Source organism: Cavia porcellus, unplaced genomic scaffold (assembly GCF_034190915.1).
Source record: "Cavia porcellus strain 051 isolate PalLab524CR breed Dunkin Hartley unplaced genomic scaffold, mCavPor4.1 scaffold_3, whole genome shotgun sequence".
NCBI classification, from domain to species: domain Eukaryota; kingdom Metazoa; phylum Chordata; class Mammalia; order Rodentia; family Caviidae; genus Cavia; species Cavia porcellus.
The window spans coordinates 28,153,334-28,174,391 of NW_026947486.1; the positions used below are offsets into that span (position 1 = coordinate 28,153,334).

General features: G+C 35.8%; 1 protein-coding gene across 3 annotated transcripts in view; it reads left to right on the forward strand.

Annotated features, from left to right (window-relative positions):
- Positions 1 to 7,433: 7,433 nt before the first annotated feature.
- Positions 7,434 to 21,058, forward strand: part of LOC111757739 (negative regulator of P-body association-like) — an 89,354-nt gene continuing 75,729 nt past the window's right edge. For all 3 annotated transcript variants that reach the window (XR_002792033.2, XR_010046568.1, XM_063245987.1), the window contains exon 1: positions 7,434 to 7,766. Coding sequence is in view for 1 of the 3 variants with exons in the window: in XM_063245987.1 (XP_063102057.1) it covers positions 7,531 to 7,734 (204 nt within the window). In the remaining 2 variants the exon portion in view is untranslated. The remainder of the gene's footprint in view (positions 7,767 to 21,058) is intronic.

Here is a 21,058-nt window from a genome sequence, read left to right on the forward strand (position 1 = left end):
AGTTCAGTGGAAGAGGGAGCATAGATCATGCAGATCTCCAGACCTGCTTTATTTCATGCATCTATCTTTTATTCATTCTTCTTTCTTGCAGGAAGGAACTTGGGCTCAAATGGCCAAAGTTGGAAGCAACTTCAATGGATAATGTATAAGCAAAAACTGATACATATGTGCAATGTATTTAGCTTTAAAATTAAAAGAAATTCTAACTCTTGAGAATATTATGCTTGCTGAAATCATGCACTCACAAAATAAATAATACTGTTACTATTACAACTATCAAATTTCTTGAGAAGACATAAAATAAAATGGTACTTTTCTGGATATAAAAAGGGGGATGGAGAGAAGAATGTGAAGTATGCATTTAAAGGCATAAATTTTTAGTTTTGTAAACTCAAAAGAGTTCCAATGCTGTGGTAATACCTCAAGTGGTTTTCCTTCTTCAGTCAGTAGACTGAACCCAGTGCCTTTGTGCTGTGATACATATCCAGTATTTATTTTTAGTTATGTTAAGACGCATTATGTTTAAGTCACTAAATTGCCAAGTTGTAATCAGACATATATCTGATCTCTCATGCCCCTAATCCCAGAATGCTGAGATTACAGGCATGTACTAGAACACCTTGTATGATTGTCAATTTTATGATCTGAGTTTTACCACAATTTAAACTAAAAAAGTAAAATAACTAAAAATAATGAAGTGCCAGTACTTCATAATATTGGAAACTTCATAATATCATGAATCTTAAAAGTATGCTTTGTTAAATGGGCCATTCACATTAGACTATACCTTGTATGTTTCTAAATATACAAAATGTCTAAAATGGACACATCCATGCAGACAAAGCAGTGGAAGACACCAAAAAGCAACAGGAACAAAAGAGTGAAGAAGCCTCTTTGTGTCCTTTTGATTTTATCCAGATGACTGGGATTAGGCCAATCCAATCAGTAGCCTGATCAAGCAATCACCCACTCTTAATCCCAGCTTTAAACCATGAATCAGTCACAAACCCTAGATTCAGCTACCTCCAAAACAGCCTCATCTAAAAGTTCCTGAGGCTTTGTAGGAACATCAAGACACAAACCATAACAGACTGTAATGTTTTCCATTAGCTGGTGGGGAGAAGAAAATTAGGGCTTTTATGTAGGATTATTATTTTATTAGGCTTTTTAAAATCATTAGATATTATTTATGATTAAGAATCTACTTAACAATACTAGAACTGTGTATTGAAAAATGCTTAAAATGGAAAAATCTTGTTTTGTGTACTTCAATACAATTAAACAAATCTACTCATAATAGTAAATAGTCCAGGTTAACAGCAGCAGCCTTATCAGCACTCCATTAATATCAAGTCAAATGTTTATCAGCATTAAAGCTCTCAAGGTTTTCCTATGAATTACAATTTCTGCCATTTGACCAAAGCAAGTAACATTCCTCATAATTTACTAAAACTATAACTATGGAACTGTTTGATTTAAACTTTCACTCTTAATGTCATTATTCCACCATATTTACAGACTCATATAAAAAGATTATGAAAATGTTCATTTATTTTGATAAACAATAAAATATTCAATTTCACAAAATAAAGACTATAGTATTTGACTTGAATAACTCAACAGAGCTCTTATCAGATTAAGACTAGGAAAGAAGCAAGTTTGGAGTATTTAGAAAAGACAAATTTTTCTCAAGGATGGGCTTTATTCTACCAGAAGATGTTTGGAAACATGATCAGGAGATAGTTTTGGTAATTACCACTTGATATTACTGGCATATCCAAGATAGAATCCTAGTTTAGGATAATGCCTAAACATTGTACAGTGCACTAGATATGCCACTACTACAGTACAAAGAAAACTCTAATCTGCAAATGACAATAACACCAAGAATGGCAAAAACTACCTTAGTCTTTTTCTGATTTTAGAATATTTTCTTTCTCTTTCTTTCATTCTCTCCCCCCCCCCTTTATTTCTTTCTTTTTTTCTTTCTTCCTTTCTTGTTTCCTTTCTTCCTTTTTTTCTTATGGCAAGGGTGGAGGACCAAATTACAAAGAGGCAGGGAAAGCTTTGTAGTTGGCCATTTGGAGAGGCATACTGTTATTCAACATGGAGTGTTTTTGGTAAAGACAGCCAACTGAGCCCAAGTAGAGCAAGCACAATGGTGGCAAGGAGAAGGGCACTGACCTTCCCCCACAAAAGCTGGCTAATGTTTAGAGCCAGAGATCTACTTCTTTGCTAATATATGACCTATACTCATTCTAAGAGGAAAGGATACCAGTATTCTTATGATGAGGAACTCTTGGGAAAGAAACAGCAGGTAAGGATGGGCTAAAATGGCTACCAGCAACAGTTTACAGAAACTGTTATGGGTAAATAGCCCCACTATCCAAAACCTCTGGCTACTATATTCCAGGTGTTGGTGATACAGAAAAATATAACTCCCGAAGATGTCAAATGTGCTAAGTTTGTGGTCCTGCCGTATTGAGGAATTAAGTCACAAACCAGAGGGAAACATTAGGAGAGTTTATATTGGAAATAAGGAAAAAAGAATAGCTCTTAGATTTCCAGGAGGGATCCTTAATTTTTGGCTACTGGGGCCTTTTATCAGAGGTAATTTATATAGTAAGTCACAATGTGGGTCAAACTATAATTAGTCTATAGGATTACAAGTAAAGTCACTTAGGTAATATTGATCTAATAGGCAAATAAATGACATAGCAAAGGTACATGGAAAGAACGAAGACATTTTTGGGATGGGTCTAGATGCTCTGGTCACTCACCTGAGCAACTGATGCCTATCTGGACCTAGTGAACCAAGTGGTGCTAGCTACAGTATAATTCCAAATTATTGTTTGTCCCTTAGGGAGACATACAAGACTGGCCATCGCATTTTTATCTTGAGGACTGAACTTCTTCAGATGTGGCACAATGGTGCTGTCTTTGTTTTTGTATTGACTTTCTTGAGAGCTCAGTCCATCTCTGAGTGCATATTAAATTCTCAGTAATTTAGCTGCCTCTAATATTGGAACCAGTCTTGTGGAACCAGCACTTCCAAAGCATACACTCATCTAGGCAGGAGCAACTGGCAACTCTTTGCAAAGGACCACAGGAAGAATCCATCCAGATGGATAAAATGGCTGATGAAGTTTTGCTTCATAAGCTGACTGGTATTTGCTTTGCCATCTGCTTTGTCCCAGGGATCCCAGAGACCCCAAGTCCTTCTGGGAATTCCAAGGGCAGATAGAATTTACTCTGAGCCTCTGAAATTTGATGGAAAAAATCCTGGTTTTAACAAGGTTCAGTCAGCCCAGCAAGGCCTGGAAACCTCCCTGTGTCAAGTACCTGAAAGAAGACAAATGGTCTTGCTGCACAGTGATTTCACACACTATTTCCATTAGACGGCAGAGTGGTTTCACAATCAATATTCACCACTTTTCTTACATCATTTTTTGAGTACAAAACAAAAAGCTAGAAAGAAAAACAAAAGCAGCCACCAGACCACCCACCTGATTTTCAGACAGATTTATCACTTTGAGAACAATCGTGGTGGCATGCCATTCAGAGGAAACAGGCTCTCCCCTTGCCATGTCATTCTGGATTTATCTTTTGATATAGGTCTCTGTGAACACAGACCACCAGGATATTGCAAGCTCTCTCACTCAGTTGAAGGGTATGCAGAGGAGAGGAACTTGCACATTACCCTAAAAAGCCATAGGTCACTCAGACACTGATTTGTGGATGCTTCACTTGTGCCTGGACAAGAAACTCTTTTTCTCTGAAGGAGTCAAAGAACCCAGTTGTAACAGGTTTGCAGAAGTGTTTGAAATATCCAACAGAAGGAAGTAGGGCACAGAGGTCAGGAAGGGTACTTAAGGCCTACAGCTACTTCTCCCACTGAAACATGGGCAGTCATTTATGTGTCCTATTGTGGGTAGACTCCTGGTATGGAGTTTTCAGGGAAGTTTTTTCAAGGAAAACTACTGGTTTGTTCACTAAAAAATACACTGGTTTGCAATTTGCGATGTTGCACAGCCATTAGTAGACAGACAGGCAGGCTTCATTGCTCCACAGGAGAGACCAAGTTCTGTCATGCTCAGTTAATGCAAGTTCACTGGTTAATGTTACCACTGGGAAGAAGATGCAGTAGGCTAGAAAAAGGAGGCTTTAGCATTAAAGTAGTATGTGGGAGTAAGGAGTAGTGAGTTAGTGCAATAAGCACATCTATTTTACTTTGAAACTACACTCTGACTTCTGTGCATTAGAAACCTTGGAAAATGATACTACAAGCTGGAAGACAAATTAGGCTTCCCTGTTATCACAGATTACCATAGCACACAGGGTAATTCAAACAGTAGTCACTTTAATTCTGGCTGCACTCACTTCTTATGCTTTCTAGAATTCACTTTTGCAATCTCATGTCCTCAGGTTCCTCTATACCCATTTATACTGAGAATAACACATCTTTGCATGAAAAAATACACATTTCTACACAAGCTACCCACATGGGTAGGTCAGTGACTTGATGCTCACCTTGCCATTTTCATACTTACCCTACGAAATCTGTCCCCTGCTCCACCTATTCCTGAGTGCCTTCCCACTTTCTTGTCCTGGGTTTGGGGGTAGGGTGACTAAGTAGCAGCAATCCTGGCACAACAGGTCTCTCTGTATGATGAAGTTTCAAAACTTGGACTCCATGGCTGACAACTTTGCATTGGCTGATGTGTCTGTTCTGATTAGGGAACAGAATGCCACTTGGAATACAACCTGTCCATTTGGGACATGGAACATTTCAGCTTTTGATGCTGGCTTCTGCTTCACTGCATTAATTAATTTTCTGTTTGTTTCTGTTTCACTTCCTGTTTCTTGTTTTCACTTCCTGACTGCCACTTCTTTTCTTCCAGTTCTTGTTTTTTAATGGTCAGGAGTGGAACAGAAGATACAGCATTTTCAGTAGGGAGGATGAACTTATGTCTGTGATATTTAAAATGATGGTGAATTGGGCAGGTGAGAAGCCATGGCTAAACTCTTATCCTTAAACATCATCTGTGTCATTTTCATCAACTTTGAGTCTCATTCCTGCCAATTTCACTTCTACCTTGCATCCTTGTGTTCACATTTTTTGCACATAGGATATACGGAGGTGTGTGTGTGTGTGTGTGTGTGTGTGTGTGTGTATTTGTGAGAGTGGAACACCGTGGTTGTTTGTAGTGAACTTCGAGGATCATGGTTCAGGGCCTGTCTTTGTCTTTGGCAGTTCTTACAGGTGGATTAGAAAACTTTATCCCATTTAGGAGGCACCCCATTCAAAAGAGTGTTGTGTCCTTTCCCAGTGTGGGAGGTACATGGTGACACTTTTCCCCTCCTGTGTAGCCCTTTTATTTCTTCTGTAGGCTACCACTCAATGAAGGACCTCTATACTAAATCCATAACTACATCCCTGGTGACATGAGGGTGTGTGCCAATTCTTCTCTTTGTCCTCCTCTTGTCTGACCTGAAATTCCTGGTTCTCCTTTTCCTCCTCTTTTATCTCTTCCTTTTCTTCTTCCTTCCCCTCCTATTACTCCACTTATTTTCTTTTTGTTTCACTGTTTGCTGTTGATGGGATCAGTGTTCTCTGCACATACCTCCTTCCTTGATTTGCTAGTTATGGGAATGCACCTTTGTGTCATAGGTCCATGGGGGCTCACCAACATTTTTTATAATTCAGTAGAGTTGAGGGTCACCAGTAGAGAACCTCTGGTGTTTCAAAAGTCCATGCAAAGGTTATTTGTGAGTTAATTATAGCAGTGAGTTAATCTCTGCTCCCAAAACATCACAAGTCTTTCCTTTCAAGTCTTCTCCTATAGAAGTAGGAAAGTGCCAATGTAGATCCACGTGGTACCTTTTTTTTCCCCCAGACTGGGAAATGAGTTCAAGATTGTGTACTGAGCTGTCTCTAGCTCATTTTACATTGATACAGGATCTTTCTAGATTTTCCAGGCTGGATCAAACTTGTGATTCTCCTTTTAATGCAAACTTTGCCACAGCTTTCTCTTTGGTCATTACACAAGATTCTGTTTTTAGCTCACTTATCTTTACATTTTCTCTTGGAAATATCACCCATGCTAATGACGGGAGATATTACCTATATGCTGCTGACTTTCACATCATAATTTCTAGTTATAGCTGTTTTTCTAGTTCTAACAGTATTCTCTCTCAATATTTCTTCACCTTTTCATTAAGCGACTGCTATACCTGAATTTTCAGTCTTTATTATCATCTGGAACAAAACCATAAAGTCATTTATTTCCCAAATATTCATGGAATATCTAATTTATGTAAAAGGTTTTGCTGTGTTCTTGGAGGAAGATGGTGATGGAGGAGATGAGAGGTTGTTATGATGTTTTTAAAGTGTGTTACACTTAATTATTTTAATTTTTCAAAATGAAGACATTATTAGGCTCTGGAAACCAAAATTCTAGGAATTTAACACTTATTTAAAGACCACATAGCTCCACATATTGAAAATCAGTTCTCTTTTGGTACCAAGGGCTGAACTCTCTATGTTAAGAAACACTGAGGGTAGTGCTAAAAAGGTGTGGTCTAGTTCGTCCTAACAGCCAAAGGCATGTAAATATTAAGGCCACTGGAATGACCATATGAGCAGAATCCTTTTGTTCCAAGTTACATTGCACTTTGTTCTGGCTACTTACCATATTCCATAGAATACCAGCAACAGTAAGATTCTTAGAGTTCATAGCTCTAAAAATGAAAAAAAGTTGTTAATTAAACTATGTAGTTTTTTTTTCAATTAGCAGATTTCAAAGAGTGCCTAGATGTTGAAATGTGAAAAATTAGCATTACCTTTCAATTATGAAAATTTTTTTTAAAAATGTGATGCAGGGGCCAGGGATTTAGCTCAGTGGGTCAAGTCCTTGCCTGGCAAATTAGAGGTCCTGAGTTCAATCCTTGGGGGGGAAAAAAAAGCAAAAAATTGATTTTGTATTCTATGACTTCGTGAATTTATTTTATACACTCAATTTTCCGTGGTCAATAGGGCTATTTTGGATTCTAGGCAGTTAGTCAATAGGTTTTTATAACACTTTTTAAGTGATTGTAGCTAATTTCATGGCTTCATGAAGTGTATCTGCAACTAAGTTATAATGCTCTCAACTAATTTCTTTGGTTACCTTACTCTATCTGACCCTCCCAAACATTTCTCGCAGAAAATCATATAATACTTGAGATGAATTTAGTCGCACTTGGTGGTCAGGACCCTCTGAAGAACATTATATTAAATACACATATTTTTTTAAAAAGTCTCATCCTGCTAGAAGTGTTAAAATGAGACTGGGCATGAGGGGCTGTGGTGGGCGTGGGGTATGTGGAGGGTGGAGGCAGCGAGGGGATATACGTCTCAGGATACAGGAAATACGGTAAGAGAGAAACTCGGAGGAAGCTTGCTCTGTGACTGGAGGGGATCCGCCGCCATCTCAGGTCTTTCGGATTTCTGGGGTCAGTAGAGAAAACTGACTAGGTCCTGTAATACTTATGGAAGACCAATCTTGTGCATCCGGGAGATCCACACTTCCACTGGGAAGCAGGCAGGAAGCCAAGCCACCAAAAAAACGCTGCCTCCTGGCTCCGCGGTGGGATTATCCAGAAGGAACTCCCAATGCGGGTACTACCACTCTCCTCTCTGCACCTCCTGCATCAGCCGGTCTGAAGTCGCACCCTCCTCCTCCGGAAAAGTAATGAAATACATAGGGTTTTCTACCCTAAATCAGGTCAGAATCTTTCTTTCTCAATTAGGAAATCCAAGCTCTCTGAAACTTAATTATACATTTTTCTAGATCTCATTTTCCCCATTTCCCTGTTCTCTCCACAATTTCAAAATAGAAGAAAAAACATATGAATATTAAACAGCTTTTTCACAGGACAGGTTTGAATGAAATGACCGATATTTATGAGCCTTAAGTATTTTATTTTAATGTTTCAGATGCTACAAATGTTATATTTTTCAATAAATTGTATCAAATATTTTTATTTACCTGAAAGTTATTCTGTGAGGCCAAGGTTGAGTATTCATGAGTGATAGGTGATGTATACGTGGAGATTTATTATGCTGCTCTCTAATTACGTATGTATTTGAAATTGTTCCATTTAAAAATGCTTAATTCAAAAACAAGAAGAATATTGAAGCCCTATTACTTAGACCCAACACTGGGATTGTAAAATAAGCCTTCAGAAGTACCTTTGGGTAAGGCCAGAGCCTTTAATAAGTTAAAACAAGTTATAATATGATAAACTCAAGTGACATAATGAGCATTAAAAAGGACGAGGGAACATTGGGTAGGTTTTAAAAGGTGAGTGACATCTGCCAAATGGAGGAGGACGATATGCTTTTTACACCTATGTTTTCCACAACAAAAGCCCTGTAGTAGACTTTTTATGGGAGTGGTCTTCTGTATTTGTGACTGTCAGAAGAACTAACAGGTGAAGATAGAATATCTGCAGGGCCTTGAATGTTAATGCAGTGAACTGGAAGCCAAAGATGATTTCCATGCACGAGATATTATTATTATTTCAGGAACCAATTCCCACTATCCCACTACAATTTAAATGAACTTTATAGAATACAAAAAAATAAAACCAAATTTTATTCAAATGTTGTGGATCCTTGTGCTTCCAAGGAGAAAGCTATTCTTTCTTCATTCATCAAATAAACTTTTACAGAGCCCATGAAATGAGAAATTAGTGTGCTGGGAGTTGTAGGGATTTATAAACAAAGCATGGTAGCTGGTACATAACAGAAATGAAATATATTTCGGTAAATAAGTTACTGAAGTCAAAGATAATATTGACATTTCTGATGATTGCAAGAGCAGTCTAATATTTGTTCACAATATAAACTTGTCTGAGTGGTTTGTTTCCTCATGATCAATTGAAGCAGTTTCAGCAAGAACACTACATAGGTGATGTACTACCCTTAGTATTAAATCACATTAGGAGACAATGACTGCTGGTTTATGACAAAGTTATTGGCTTTTATTTGATGAGTTTGTGGATGGCTAGCCATGTACATTTCACTTGCACTTTAACACATAGCTCTGGTTTTTAGACATGGGTGGAATTATAGTTTATAATTGATGTCATATTCCTTGTTTAGGTTAACTGTTTCAGAAGTGCTTAAGAATAAAGGGAGTTCATCAAATGAAGTTTTCCTATTTATTGTGCCATCATTTTTTCCTGCTTCTGGTATTTATTTAGCCTTTCTGATTTTCTGTCTGTCTCACAAACAGACAGGCTTTTTTTTTTTTTTTTATTTAAGAGGAAAAAGAGAAAAACACAAAACAAAACAAAGCAGTGTAAGGTTACATATAATACAGAACTACAAAAAAAAGCATAACAGTAAGAAATCACCTGTTAATAGATTACATATTATCATCTTGGAAATAGTTGCTCAAATCACAGTATCAAAGAATACAAAGTAGACATTCAAACAGAGAGACTACAAACAGCTGTGTTCAATGATCCAAAAACATTAATATAGTCAGCTATTCAACATCCCTATACACACTTGCTGTTATATCCGTTAGAGCTCTTTTTTCCCCTTCCTCTCTTTTTACAACAAAATTTACACATTTTAGATTTTATTACTCCTTAGTTCTTATTACTTTTTTGGGGGGGGAGAATAAAGTCAAATATGGCAGAACAAAGCTGTCAGTGAAAGCCAAGGATAGACTTAGCACATGATGTAGAACAGAGTATACGGTTATTAACAATAGTTATCAACGTTGTCTCTTGTTTCCTTAAAAAGATTTGTCTATCTCATTAGATATTATAAAGTTGGACAAAACAGTAGAGAACAAGACCAATAAAACTTAGACATTGTAAACATTACAGGACTTCCAAAGGAGACAATAGTCAAACCAGAATGGGCATCTTAGTGAATCTTACTGCCTTCAAAGTAGTTGCCTATACCCTCGGACCTGATACTATCCCACAGAATGGAACAGAGTCTAATCAGTCAAAACAAGATCGTGGGAGCATTACAGGACTTCAAAACAAGTTAATAGGAAATCGAAAAGAGTTACTATTATATATCCTAATTTTTAAAATTTTTCCCTTAATTAAAATAAACATAAGAAATAACTAAATAATTTTTTTAAAGAATAATAGTTACCATAGTGTCTGTCTTTTTCCTTGAGATATTTGGATAAAACTTCATATACTATAGCTTCAAATATTTCCATATCAAGAAGCCCGGAATAAAGCCTTTCTAATTAATAAGTGAAAATTTTATAAGGGTTCAAGGCCATTTCATATATTTGAATCATTACTTACATTAGGGAAACTATTCGGTATTCATACATGCGAGATTGATTTATTTCACTTATGAGTATGGTCTCAAGCTGCGCCCATTTATTGATAAATATCTCAATGTGATCCTTCTTTATAGCTGAATAATATTCCATTGTATAGAAATACCACAACTTTTTTATCCATTCCTCAGTTGATGGACACTTGGGTTGTTTCCAAGATCTGGCGATTACAAATTGTGCTGCTTTTTTTATAAACAGTTTTATGTACATAGTCTCCATAAGTACCTCTTTTTTTCTGAGTTGGCCACTTTTCCTCCTTTTTCTTACATAAGGACATTATCTTGTTACTTTAGATTGCTCAATTTTTAAGAGGCCAGGTGACACGCACATGTATTCTCTATATTATTCTCTATACTCTGAGAGGACTTACAAGTTTGAGACTAGCCTGATCAATTTAGGAAGACTTTATCTCAAACTAATAAAAAAAGAGGAATTAAAAATTAAAAAGGCACAAATATGATCAAGTTCTTTGCTTAATAATCTTCTTCACTTGACATCATATCATGTAATCTTTGTCTCTTTTTGAGACGTATACCAGGCTATCTTTCATGCATCCTCTATCGGTTTTCTATTGCTGCGATAATAAGTTTATCACAAATTTAGAGTCTTAATTCACTTATTATCTTATAGAATGCTGTAGGTCAGAAGTCTGGTTTAAGTCTCATTTCAGACTAAAATCAAAGTTTTGGCTAGCTGCATTCCTTTCTATAGGTTATAGGGGAGAATATCTATTCATTCAGTTGTTGGAAGAATCCAGTTTCTTTCAGTAGAAGGTCTGTGATCTCTGTTTAATTTCTGTCACCTGAGGACTGTCCTCCAGCTTCTCAGGTTCATTTGCATTATTTGGTTTGTGGTGTCTTTTTACGATTTTCAAAATAAAAAATGAAAGGCACAATCTGTCTCACACAGAATTACTCCTATTTTCTTGCTTGTTAGACTCTGATAGGGTGAGATTTTTCTTTCTTTTTTTTTAGTATACACATAAATAGAGTGTACCTCCTAAATCTAGAAAAATCTCCTCTATGTCAAATACCCTAATTTAATCACCTCAGTAAAGTTCCTTTTCCTCATAAAGCAAAGTACTCAAAAATTCTTGGATATGGTGTTTATGTATTTGGATAGTCATTTTTCTACTTTCCTCAGATCTCATTATTAGCAGTTAGGTATTGACAACACTTAGTATATAGTTCATCCATTCTTCAACCAGCAAATAATTAAGGAGCATTTATTAAATTTTACATTTATTAACTTTCAGATGCCAATGTTTTAAACTTAGGTACCTAATTCACTGAATAAATTCATTAATTTATTTGTTAAGTTGTATTAGGTTATATAGTTTGGTGCAGTGTTTTAAGCACAGGAGACCATATCAACTACATTGAAATGCTGACGATGGCTTTTTGTGTGGATAAGTGTCTCACGTGAGTCTTAAAAAAGCCATCTAAGTTAGGATGACTATTGTGTTCACATCTGTACTTTACATAGATAGTATTAGTGGCCATGTGGAAGATTGGGGTAATAAAACATTTAAGATGTATGAAAACCCTGCCTAAAAGTGATAAATGCCTGAGCTTATCACTAATAATGGTAGTTGGGATAGAGCACAGAGAAGTAGATTTAGAAACATTTGTGAAGTATCATTGATTAGATGTCTCAATCAAGATTCATACAGGGAATGAGATCCAGTAGAAGACTCACATTAAGACACTGTTGCAGTGTACTGACTGGTGAGACTTGATTACACAACTCTAAAATCCATAGAGTAGTGTATCATAAAGGACAGGCTGGAGGTCTCTGATATAGGTTGAAGATAGTGCTTACAAGCAGAATTTCTTTTTTTATGAAAGCCTTAGCTCTGTTCTTAAGTCTATCTACTGAGTGAATTAGATACACCTTTAATATCTATGAAAATATCCATTATGTAAGTCAACTGATTATGATAGTATCCACAACTATAAAATATCCTTCACAGTGACACCTAGATTACTGTTTACTTGAATAACTGGGAACTGAAGCCTAGCCCAGTTGACATGCCAAGATACCATCATAGATGGGACTTCTAAGAGACACAGAATACTAAGAAATGATTCTCAAGTTTCTTCTTCAATATTAGGTGAAATCATTATCTGAGACACAGAATACAAAACAAGGGGGAATTTTTCAACATTTTCACTAAGAGCTGGATGGAAAGTCCTGACAAGCAGGTAAAGGTCTGAGATTGCAAGAGATTTGACCAGATGAAGAACTTAAAGTGTGACTCATTGTTAATGTGCTTGCCTAACATGTTCCCAGTACGGGTTCATGCTCTGTTACTGAAGAAAAAAAAAAGGAAAAACATAAAAATGAAAGATGAAGTCAAGGAAGTAAAGTGATAGTATAAAAAAGGATACATAGAAAAATGTGTGGTTTGTGGAAAAAGTATTGGGACCCACCAACATTTAGAATATCTAGAAATGAGGCATTGCTAAAATGATTCATTCCAGTACTTGGAGCCCAAAGAAAGAGGATGACAAATTCAGGCCCAGCCTGGATAACCTACTGACTAGAGAAATCAAGCCTCAAAAGACTAAACAAAACAAACAAAACAACAACAGAAAATCAGACTGTGATACAGCTCAGTTTGAAAGCTCTGAGTTCTATCCCCATTATTAATAAGAATAAAATAGAGAAGAATGCACAAATAAAGGAAAGTAAGGTGAAAGAACCTGAAAAGTTTAAATCCCTGATTTAAAAAAATAGAGTAAGGAAAAGTGGTAGAGGGTTCAATATGGGAAATATTCATTAGTTTTTTTTTTAATTAAGTTCATTGATGAATTTAGCATGAATGATTTTGGTGTTACTGTAAGAATAGAAGCCAAATTGCAGTACATTGAAGAGTGACAAGGATGTGCCAAGTTGAGACTAATTGGTATACACTGCTCATAGGATATACTTAAGTTAGAAGGAAAGATAAAATTGGATAAAATAAAACATGAGTGGTGATTATAACAATATTGTGAACCAAGAGAGTGTAAACATAATAGTTAAACTAGCTCAGGTTTACTGGCTGAAGGAAAGAAGGAGAAACTGATGACAGCAACAAAAAATAGGCATGACTGTAAGAGTGATACAGTTCCAAGTGAGACACTTACTTTCTTTGGATGAGACTAGAATAATAGTTTTCAATGGAGGTAAATTAACCTTTAGAAAATAGTTTGAAAGTTTGTGGGACGAATTTAAGATCATAATGACAAGGAAGAATTTTTGGTACAGTATATTGAAGACAAGATCAAGGTTTCTAAGTGTCCTGTAATGTGCACAATGACCGGTAGAATGAATTTTTATATATCTCATAAAATATAATGAATAATCTTTTGGATAGTTATGCATTAAAGCAGGCCTTGACCAGTAAGGCCATCACCAGCAAAATGGACTAATAATTTTCATCTTACCACTGTCAGAGTGACTATGTTTATTTTATACACTTTGGTTCCTGTGATAAAACATACAATACTCACAGTCCATGGTTGGCTGGTTCCAAGGTAGAAACTATGCTGGAAAGGTCTGGTTAGGGAACAGCAACACATCTCATGACAAACAAGAAACAAAGAGAAAAAGAGGACCCAGGAACAAGAATAAACCCTTCCATGTCACAGCCATGAGGACTGTCTTGTTTACTTTTCTCTCACTGCCTTAACAAAATATCCAACACCTAAAATTAAGAAAGAAAATATCTATTCAGCTCATACTTTGTAGAGGTTTCAGTCCATAATCAGCGGGCTCTGAGGCAAGGTGGCATGGCAGAAGGGCAATAGTTCAAGGCAGTGGTAGCAAAGCAAAAAGAGCAAAAAGGACAGGATCTTTTCCTCCCTCATATTATAAGCAGGCTACCCTAGAGCTGGTGTAGCACTCACACCAATTCCCTGCCCTCCTCTTGCACAGGGTGAGGATGTTTAAAGCCAGGACCCAGGCCCTCTGTTGAGTGACTTAGTTAAACTTACAAATTCTTGCCAGGGATATATCTCAGCAGCATTAGTGCCTGCCTGACAAGCTCAAGGTTATGAGTTTGATTCTCAGTACCAAACAAAAAGGCCAAACATGTTCTAAACCTCTCAAAAACAAACAAACAAACAAAAAAAACGTTCTAAATTTCTCAAGTTGACAGAATGTATCAACCATAACAGATACCTATTTCTGACCAGGTTCTATTTTCTAACAGTAGAGTTTGCTACTGAACTAATACATGGATAAATCCACCCCATGATCCCATCACTATCTAAACACAAGAGTCTTCCAGGGGATATTTCTTATCTAGGCTATAGCAATCATTAAAGATGGAAAACAACAAGTGCTGGCAAGTATGTGAGGAAAAAAGGAACACTTCTACATTGTTAGTGAGAATAAATTAATTAAACCAGTACAGAAATCACTATAGAGATTTCTCAAAAAACTAACAATAGAAATTCCATTTGACCCAGCTACCTTTCTCCTAAGTATCTTCCCAAAAGAGTTAACATTATACTGTAGTGATACATGTATACCCATATTTATAGCGGTGCAATTTACAATAGTTAAACTTGGAAACAACCTAGATACCCATTGACAGATGAATGAAAAAAAAAAGAATGTGACACTCATAGGGTGATATATGTATATATGGCAGCCATAAAGTATAGAATAACATGTCATTTGTAGAAAAACTGAATGATCTTGAGCTCATAATCTTAAGTGACTTAAATCAGACACTGAAGGTCAAGTATCTCATGGTTTTGCTAATATGAGACATCCATAATATAAATTAATTAAAGGATAAAATAATGAGATGACTGGAAAAAGGAAGACAGACATTTTGTAGTTGGTGAAGATGAAAAGGGTAGAGGGAAGGAATCAAAAGTGATCATGATATTGTATATGCTTCTATTCCCCAAAATAAATATAATTATGTAATAAAAATATATGACAAAAATTAATTTTAAAAATTATCCAGGTCTTGGATTAGCATCAGTTTCATCGACCAATAATGAAGTATTAATATATGATGACATTTTGCTTAATAAAATTATGATTTAAAATGAGATAAGATTTTGTTTTATTTTGTTTAGAATCTTACCAAGAAAGTTCGTCATGTGCTGTGCATCCACCTATAATTGCAGGCACTCAGAAAGCTGAGACTTTGTCTCAAAAATAAAAATATGAGGCTCAAGTGTAGAGTGTGACTAACATGCATATTGCACTGATTCAGTCCTCAGTGTGAATGGAAGGAAGGAATAAGAGAGGGAGGAAGGGAAGAAAGGAGGTAGAAAGAGAGAAGGAGAGAAAAGGAAGGGAATGAAGGAAGATCATTTTAAAATAATTTTATTTTCTACCCAAATATGTCTCACAAATATTTGATACACCAGCAAGAGCATACCTGCATCAATCAGAATGTGACTCTACCAAACTAACAGGCATTTTCTGTATGTTTTCCTGGTCATTTAATTGCCTTGTCCTGATGTCATGCTTCAGCACTACATACTGAAACACATGTTTTTCATATAAGTTACAGTTTTCATTTTACTAACTTGAATTTAAAATAATTTGAATTTTATTTTAGCACAGTAAAATAGGTGTTATATTTAAGGAAATGGGCTACATAGGATTGAAAAGCAATGACCCACTAGACATAAGATAAGAATGAGCTAAAATACAGATAAATTTTATGTATAAATGCAAAGATTACCAAGAATGCTTTATGCATTATCATTTGTGGTAGAAGTTGCCATAGTTCTGATTCTCAAATCCAGTGAATCGATTTCAGAACGATCTCAACTGACCCTTTTGTAATGTTTAAAATTCTCTCCTGCCTTCTTTTCTATAACATTCTTTACTTCTAGATCTCTTTGCATACCTGGTCATTGTTTTTACCTCTCTTTTGCTGAGATATAATATCCAGTAGCCACACATTAAAGGAAGAAGGGTTTATTTTGGCTCACATTTTGTGGAATTTTCAATCCATGGGCTGGCCTCACTCAACACAGGACAGCACAGAACAGGGCAATGGCAAATGAATAACTGTTCACCTCATGGGAGTCCAGAAACAGAGAGTGAAGGGAGGGACAGAAGTAGAAGATATATATCCTTCCAGGCCACAGACTAATCCACTGATGAGGATTGCACCCACTGATCCAATCATCTTCCCAAAACCCTATCTACAAGTCATTGGGGGGACATCTGGTTATAAATCACAACAGCTGAATATTCCTCTGCCTGGATCCTTGGAACTGTTGTATCCTTAATGTCCCTATTTTAACACTCACTTTTGTTTGGAAATCTCACCACTGCCTTGAGTTAAATTAAATTAAATGTATATATGCAAATGACTTCCAGATCTGTATCTGAAACAGCAGACTACGCCAAAATTCACAGTCACGTAGTCGACTGACCCACTGTGCGTGCCTTATTAGCACCTCAAAGTGAACATGACCAAAAGGGATTTCTCCAACACCTCACCAACAACACCACAAAACATTTGTCCTCTCACTCATCTCCAATATTTAATCTGTCACAAGTTATGATGAATATTCCTTTAAAATATCTCATTAGAGTGGATTTTCAGTTCAAAAACCCTGTCTCCATACCATGGTTTAGACTCTCATCATTTCTCTTTAAATGTTAATGACAAAAATTTTTATTGGTGAATATTAATTATACAGATACTTTGGTTTCATTCTGACATTTTCAAACATATTAAACACATTTTGATCATATATATATATATATATATATATATATATATATATATTCTCCCTATTACCCTGTTTCCCTCTTCTTGGTGTTCTTCCCTGAACATCTTCCTCTGCTTTAACAGTTTTCTATTTTCATGTTGTTAATTTTTCTTTTCCTTTCTGAACTCCTCATATTAAGAGAAAACTTGTGAAGCTTTTCTTTCTGACTCAGACTTATTTGGTTCAACATCATAATCCAATAATAGGTTTTTAAAACTTTTCTCTTGCCTAGTACAGCTTCTGGAATGACTTCTCCAAAATAAATATCTAACTGTATGTTTTAATGTACTTAATTTTTTAAAGTTATTTCTTCTTTGATAAATTCTAACATAGACTAGATGATATTTTATGGCATGTCTATTACTCAAGACTTGTATATTTCCATTAATCCATGTACACCATTCTACAAGTGTATAAGGATTTTATTATAATTTGTGTAAGTAGGATTTTCTTTTACTAATGTTTTTTATCCCTTTTTACAGTTGGTTCCAGAAGAGTTTAGACTTTTGTCTACCCCATGAACTTCACTTTTTAAATTCCTAGTCACCTCTTGTAACCTGAGAAATTTTACCCTCATTTATATTCTTCTGACTCTGTAAGTAATAAAATAAACTCCTTATTTCTGTTCTTGAATGTGTCTGTATTTTCACATATCAAATATCAAAAATGTAGGTGCACATTGGAGTCTCAGTATAACATAATTACATCAGGTTGATTATGAAGATTCAAAAGAGAAATAGAATATAGGGCAGAACATAGTTGATGATATAGATTGCAATATGTTGATGACAGTAAGGACAGCCTACAACCTGCCTACAATAAACCTTCAGCTGGATCAAAATTCCTTGATACCATTCATGAGGCATCCCATCAGAAAAACGTGTTCAGGCAGTATTCCTTTCCCCAGAAAGGAAGTAGGTTGTTTTGTCTATTCATTCTTTTTTTTTTTTTTTTTTTTTTTTTTGTGCAAGGGGTCGGTGGGAATTGAACTCATGACCTCATGCTTGCCAGGCAAGCTATTGTGCTGCTTAGCTAAATCTCCAGCCTTTCATTGTTTTTGTAGACTACCATTCAGTGAAAGATCTCTATACTAGATCAAAGAAAACATACCCTGTGATACAAGGGTTCCATCTCTTCTCTTTGTCATTCTCTGTTTTCCCCAAACATCTTGTTCCCATTCTGCTTCCTGTTATCCTTCTCTGCACATTCCCACTCTTCCTGCTCTTTACTTTCTCTTCCTACCCCATCACTATATTTTTGCTGTCTCTTTTATTTTCCTTACATTTACAGCTACTACCAGGAACCTGTTCTGTATAGACAGCTCTTTCTTCAGCTTGTTTGTAGGGCATGCACCTTTCTACCACAAGGCAGCTGGAGCCATTTTACCCTTTCCTGTAACTGAATAGATTTTAGAATCGCCAAGAGACTCTGTCTCCTGATATGGTAATGCATCTTCATGTTCCTTCGAAAGAATTACAATCATAAGTGCACTGATCCCAAAAGACCACAAGACATTTGTTTAAAATCTTCTCCCTCGGGGGCTGGGGATTTAGCTCAGCGGCTTAAGCACCTGCCTTGCAAGCAGGCGGTTGTCAGTTCGATCCCCGGTACTGATAAAAATAAAAAAAAAGACCAAAAAAAAAAATCTTCTCCCTCTGGAAAACAAAATTCCCAAAGTCAAAAGAGGAGGCATGTTTTGTGATCTTTTGTCTCGATACATTCATCTACACGGACAGTATAAATATCAGTGTGTATGTAAATGGATGATTTCCAGTTTTTTCAGGATCTGTCCCATGTATGGGGAAGTGCCACAGAAGTAAATGTCCACAAATCAGTCAGCACAGAGAAGGACTCATTTCTCACATGTTCCATCATGCGTACGCACAAGGACATTTATGAACACAAAAGCACAGGCAGTCCATCTCCAGGAAATTTCATCCCTGAGGAGCATCCCTTCCCATATGAGATTAATACCCCCTTAGTATCTTTTTCTGAATATGAAAAAAGGGCAAAGCAACTATTCCATGCTGCATCTAAGTATTTTTTTAATTTTTATATGTTTGAAGTACATAATGAGTACATTCATTGTGGGGAGTTGGCACATGCACATAACACATCTTAAAACTTCTTACTTCTCTTCTCTTTCCCGGGCTCCATTCATTTATTGGTTTCCTTCTCATGTGTAAAAGATCTATCTCCATGTTACCGTTTATCTTTTATTTTGTTCTATATTTGTATTTGGGTTCTTTTTTATTTTACTTTTAAAGAGGGTAAAATTAAACGTAACAAAGGAAAACAAAACAGATCATGAGATGACAATGTAAGAGACACAGATTTCAAAGCAAGACAATCAGAGATCTTCACTGGCTATCATATTTGTCTTTTGTTTTCTTCCAGACAATTGTCCATATCTTCACATACAATGAATTCATGCAAACAAAATAGTATAAAGCTGATCAGAACAGGATGCACATTCCCAGGTTGTAGGCTGTCCTTACTGTCATCAACATATTGCAATCTATATCATCACTATGTTCTGCCCTATATTCTATTTCTCTTTTGAATATTCATAATCAACCTGATGTAATTATGTTATACTGAGACTCCAATGTGCACCTACATTTTGATATTTGATATGTGAAAATACAGACACATTCAAGAACAGAAATAAGGAGTTTATTTTATTACTTACAGAGTCAGAAGAATATAAATGAGGGTAAAATTTCTCAGGTTACAAGAGGTGACTAGGAATTTAAAAAGTGAAGTTCATGGGGTAGACAAAAGTCATCAAGACCAGACAATAGGGAAGTCAACAATGGCTGCCATAGTGTCTCACATTCTCTTCAAAATAGCTTTGGGTTCTTTATATAAGAGAAATCATGAACTATTTAAGCTTGTGTGTCTGATTTATTTCATTTAATATTGTCTCAGGATGCATATATTTTCCTAGAGAATAATCAGATTTATCTCTCTGACAGAGTAGTACTCTGTTGTGTATAAATACCACATTTTCTTTATTCATTAACCTATTGATGGATGAGAGATTGCTTTCAGTATTTAACTATTATGAGTTGTTCTGCTATAAAAATTTGTATGCATGTTTCACTCAGGTGTGCCTTATCTGTCTTGAAAATACATCTAGAAGGAGAAAGCTGGACCAAATGGAAATTCTATTTTAAATTTTTGGAGGACTCTCCAGACAGATTTTCATAGTGGTTGCACTAGTTTACACTTTCATCAACTATGTAGAAAGACTATTATTTACCTGCAGCCACACCAGCATTTATTTTTCTTTAACTTCTTAGTGACGGCCGTTCTTTCTGGAGTAAGAGAGAAATCTCAGTGCTGTTTTGATTGGCATTTCTCTAATGGCTAGAGATATTGAACATTTATTCATGCATTACTGGCCATTTTTACTTCTTCTGAGAATTGTGTGTTTATTTGAGTTGGCTGTATTTTAATTGGATCTTTCATTTTGGAACACCTAAATTTCTTTGAGTTTTATATATTCTAGATGTTATTACCTCTGCTCAATTAGTAGCTGGCAGGTTTTTCCCCATACCGTACCTTATGTTTTCACACTATTGGTTGCTTCCTTTGCTGTGCAGAAGTTTTTTTTTTTTTTTTTTTTTTTTTTAATTTAGTATAATGCCATTTGTTGGCTCTTGCTGTATTTTCATTTGCAATTGCAGTTCTCAGAAAGTCCTTCCTTACTCTTATCTCTTTAAGAGTTTTACCTTAACCAATATGTAGTTTGCTGCTTCTTATCCATTTTGGCTTGAATTCCACTTTTTCTGAAAATAGGAAAATTACTCTGCTGGTTTGGGGGCTCCTGCTCTGGTATATTGCTTTCCATTCTTTGATCATCAATCTATAGAATTTTTGGTGAGGAGAGGTTAAATGTGTTTTTTGTATACAGTATATCATTGGGTTGAAAGTTGTGTTCTATTA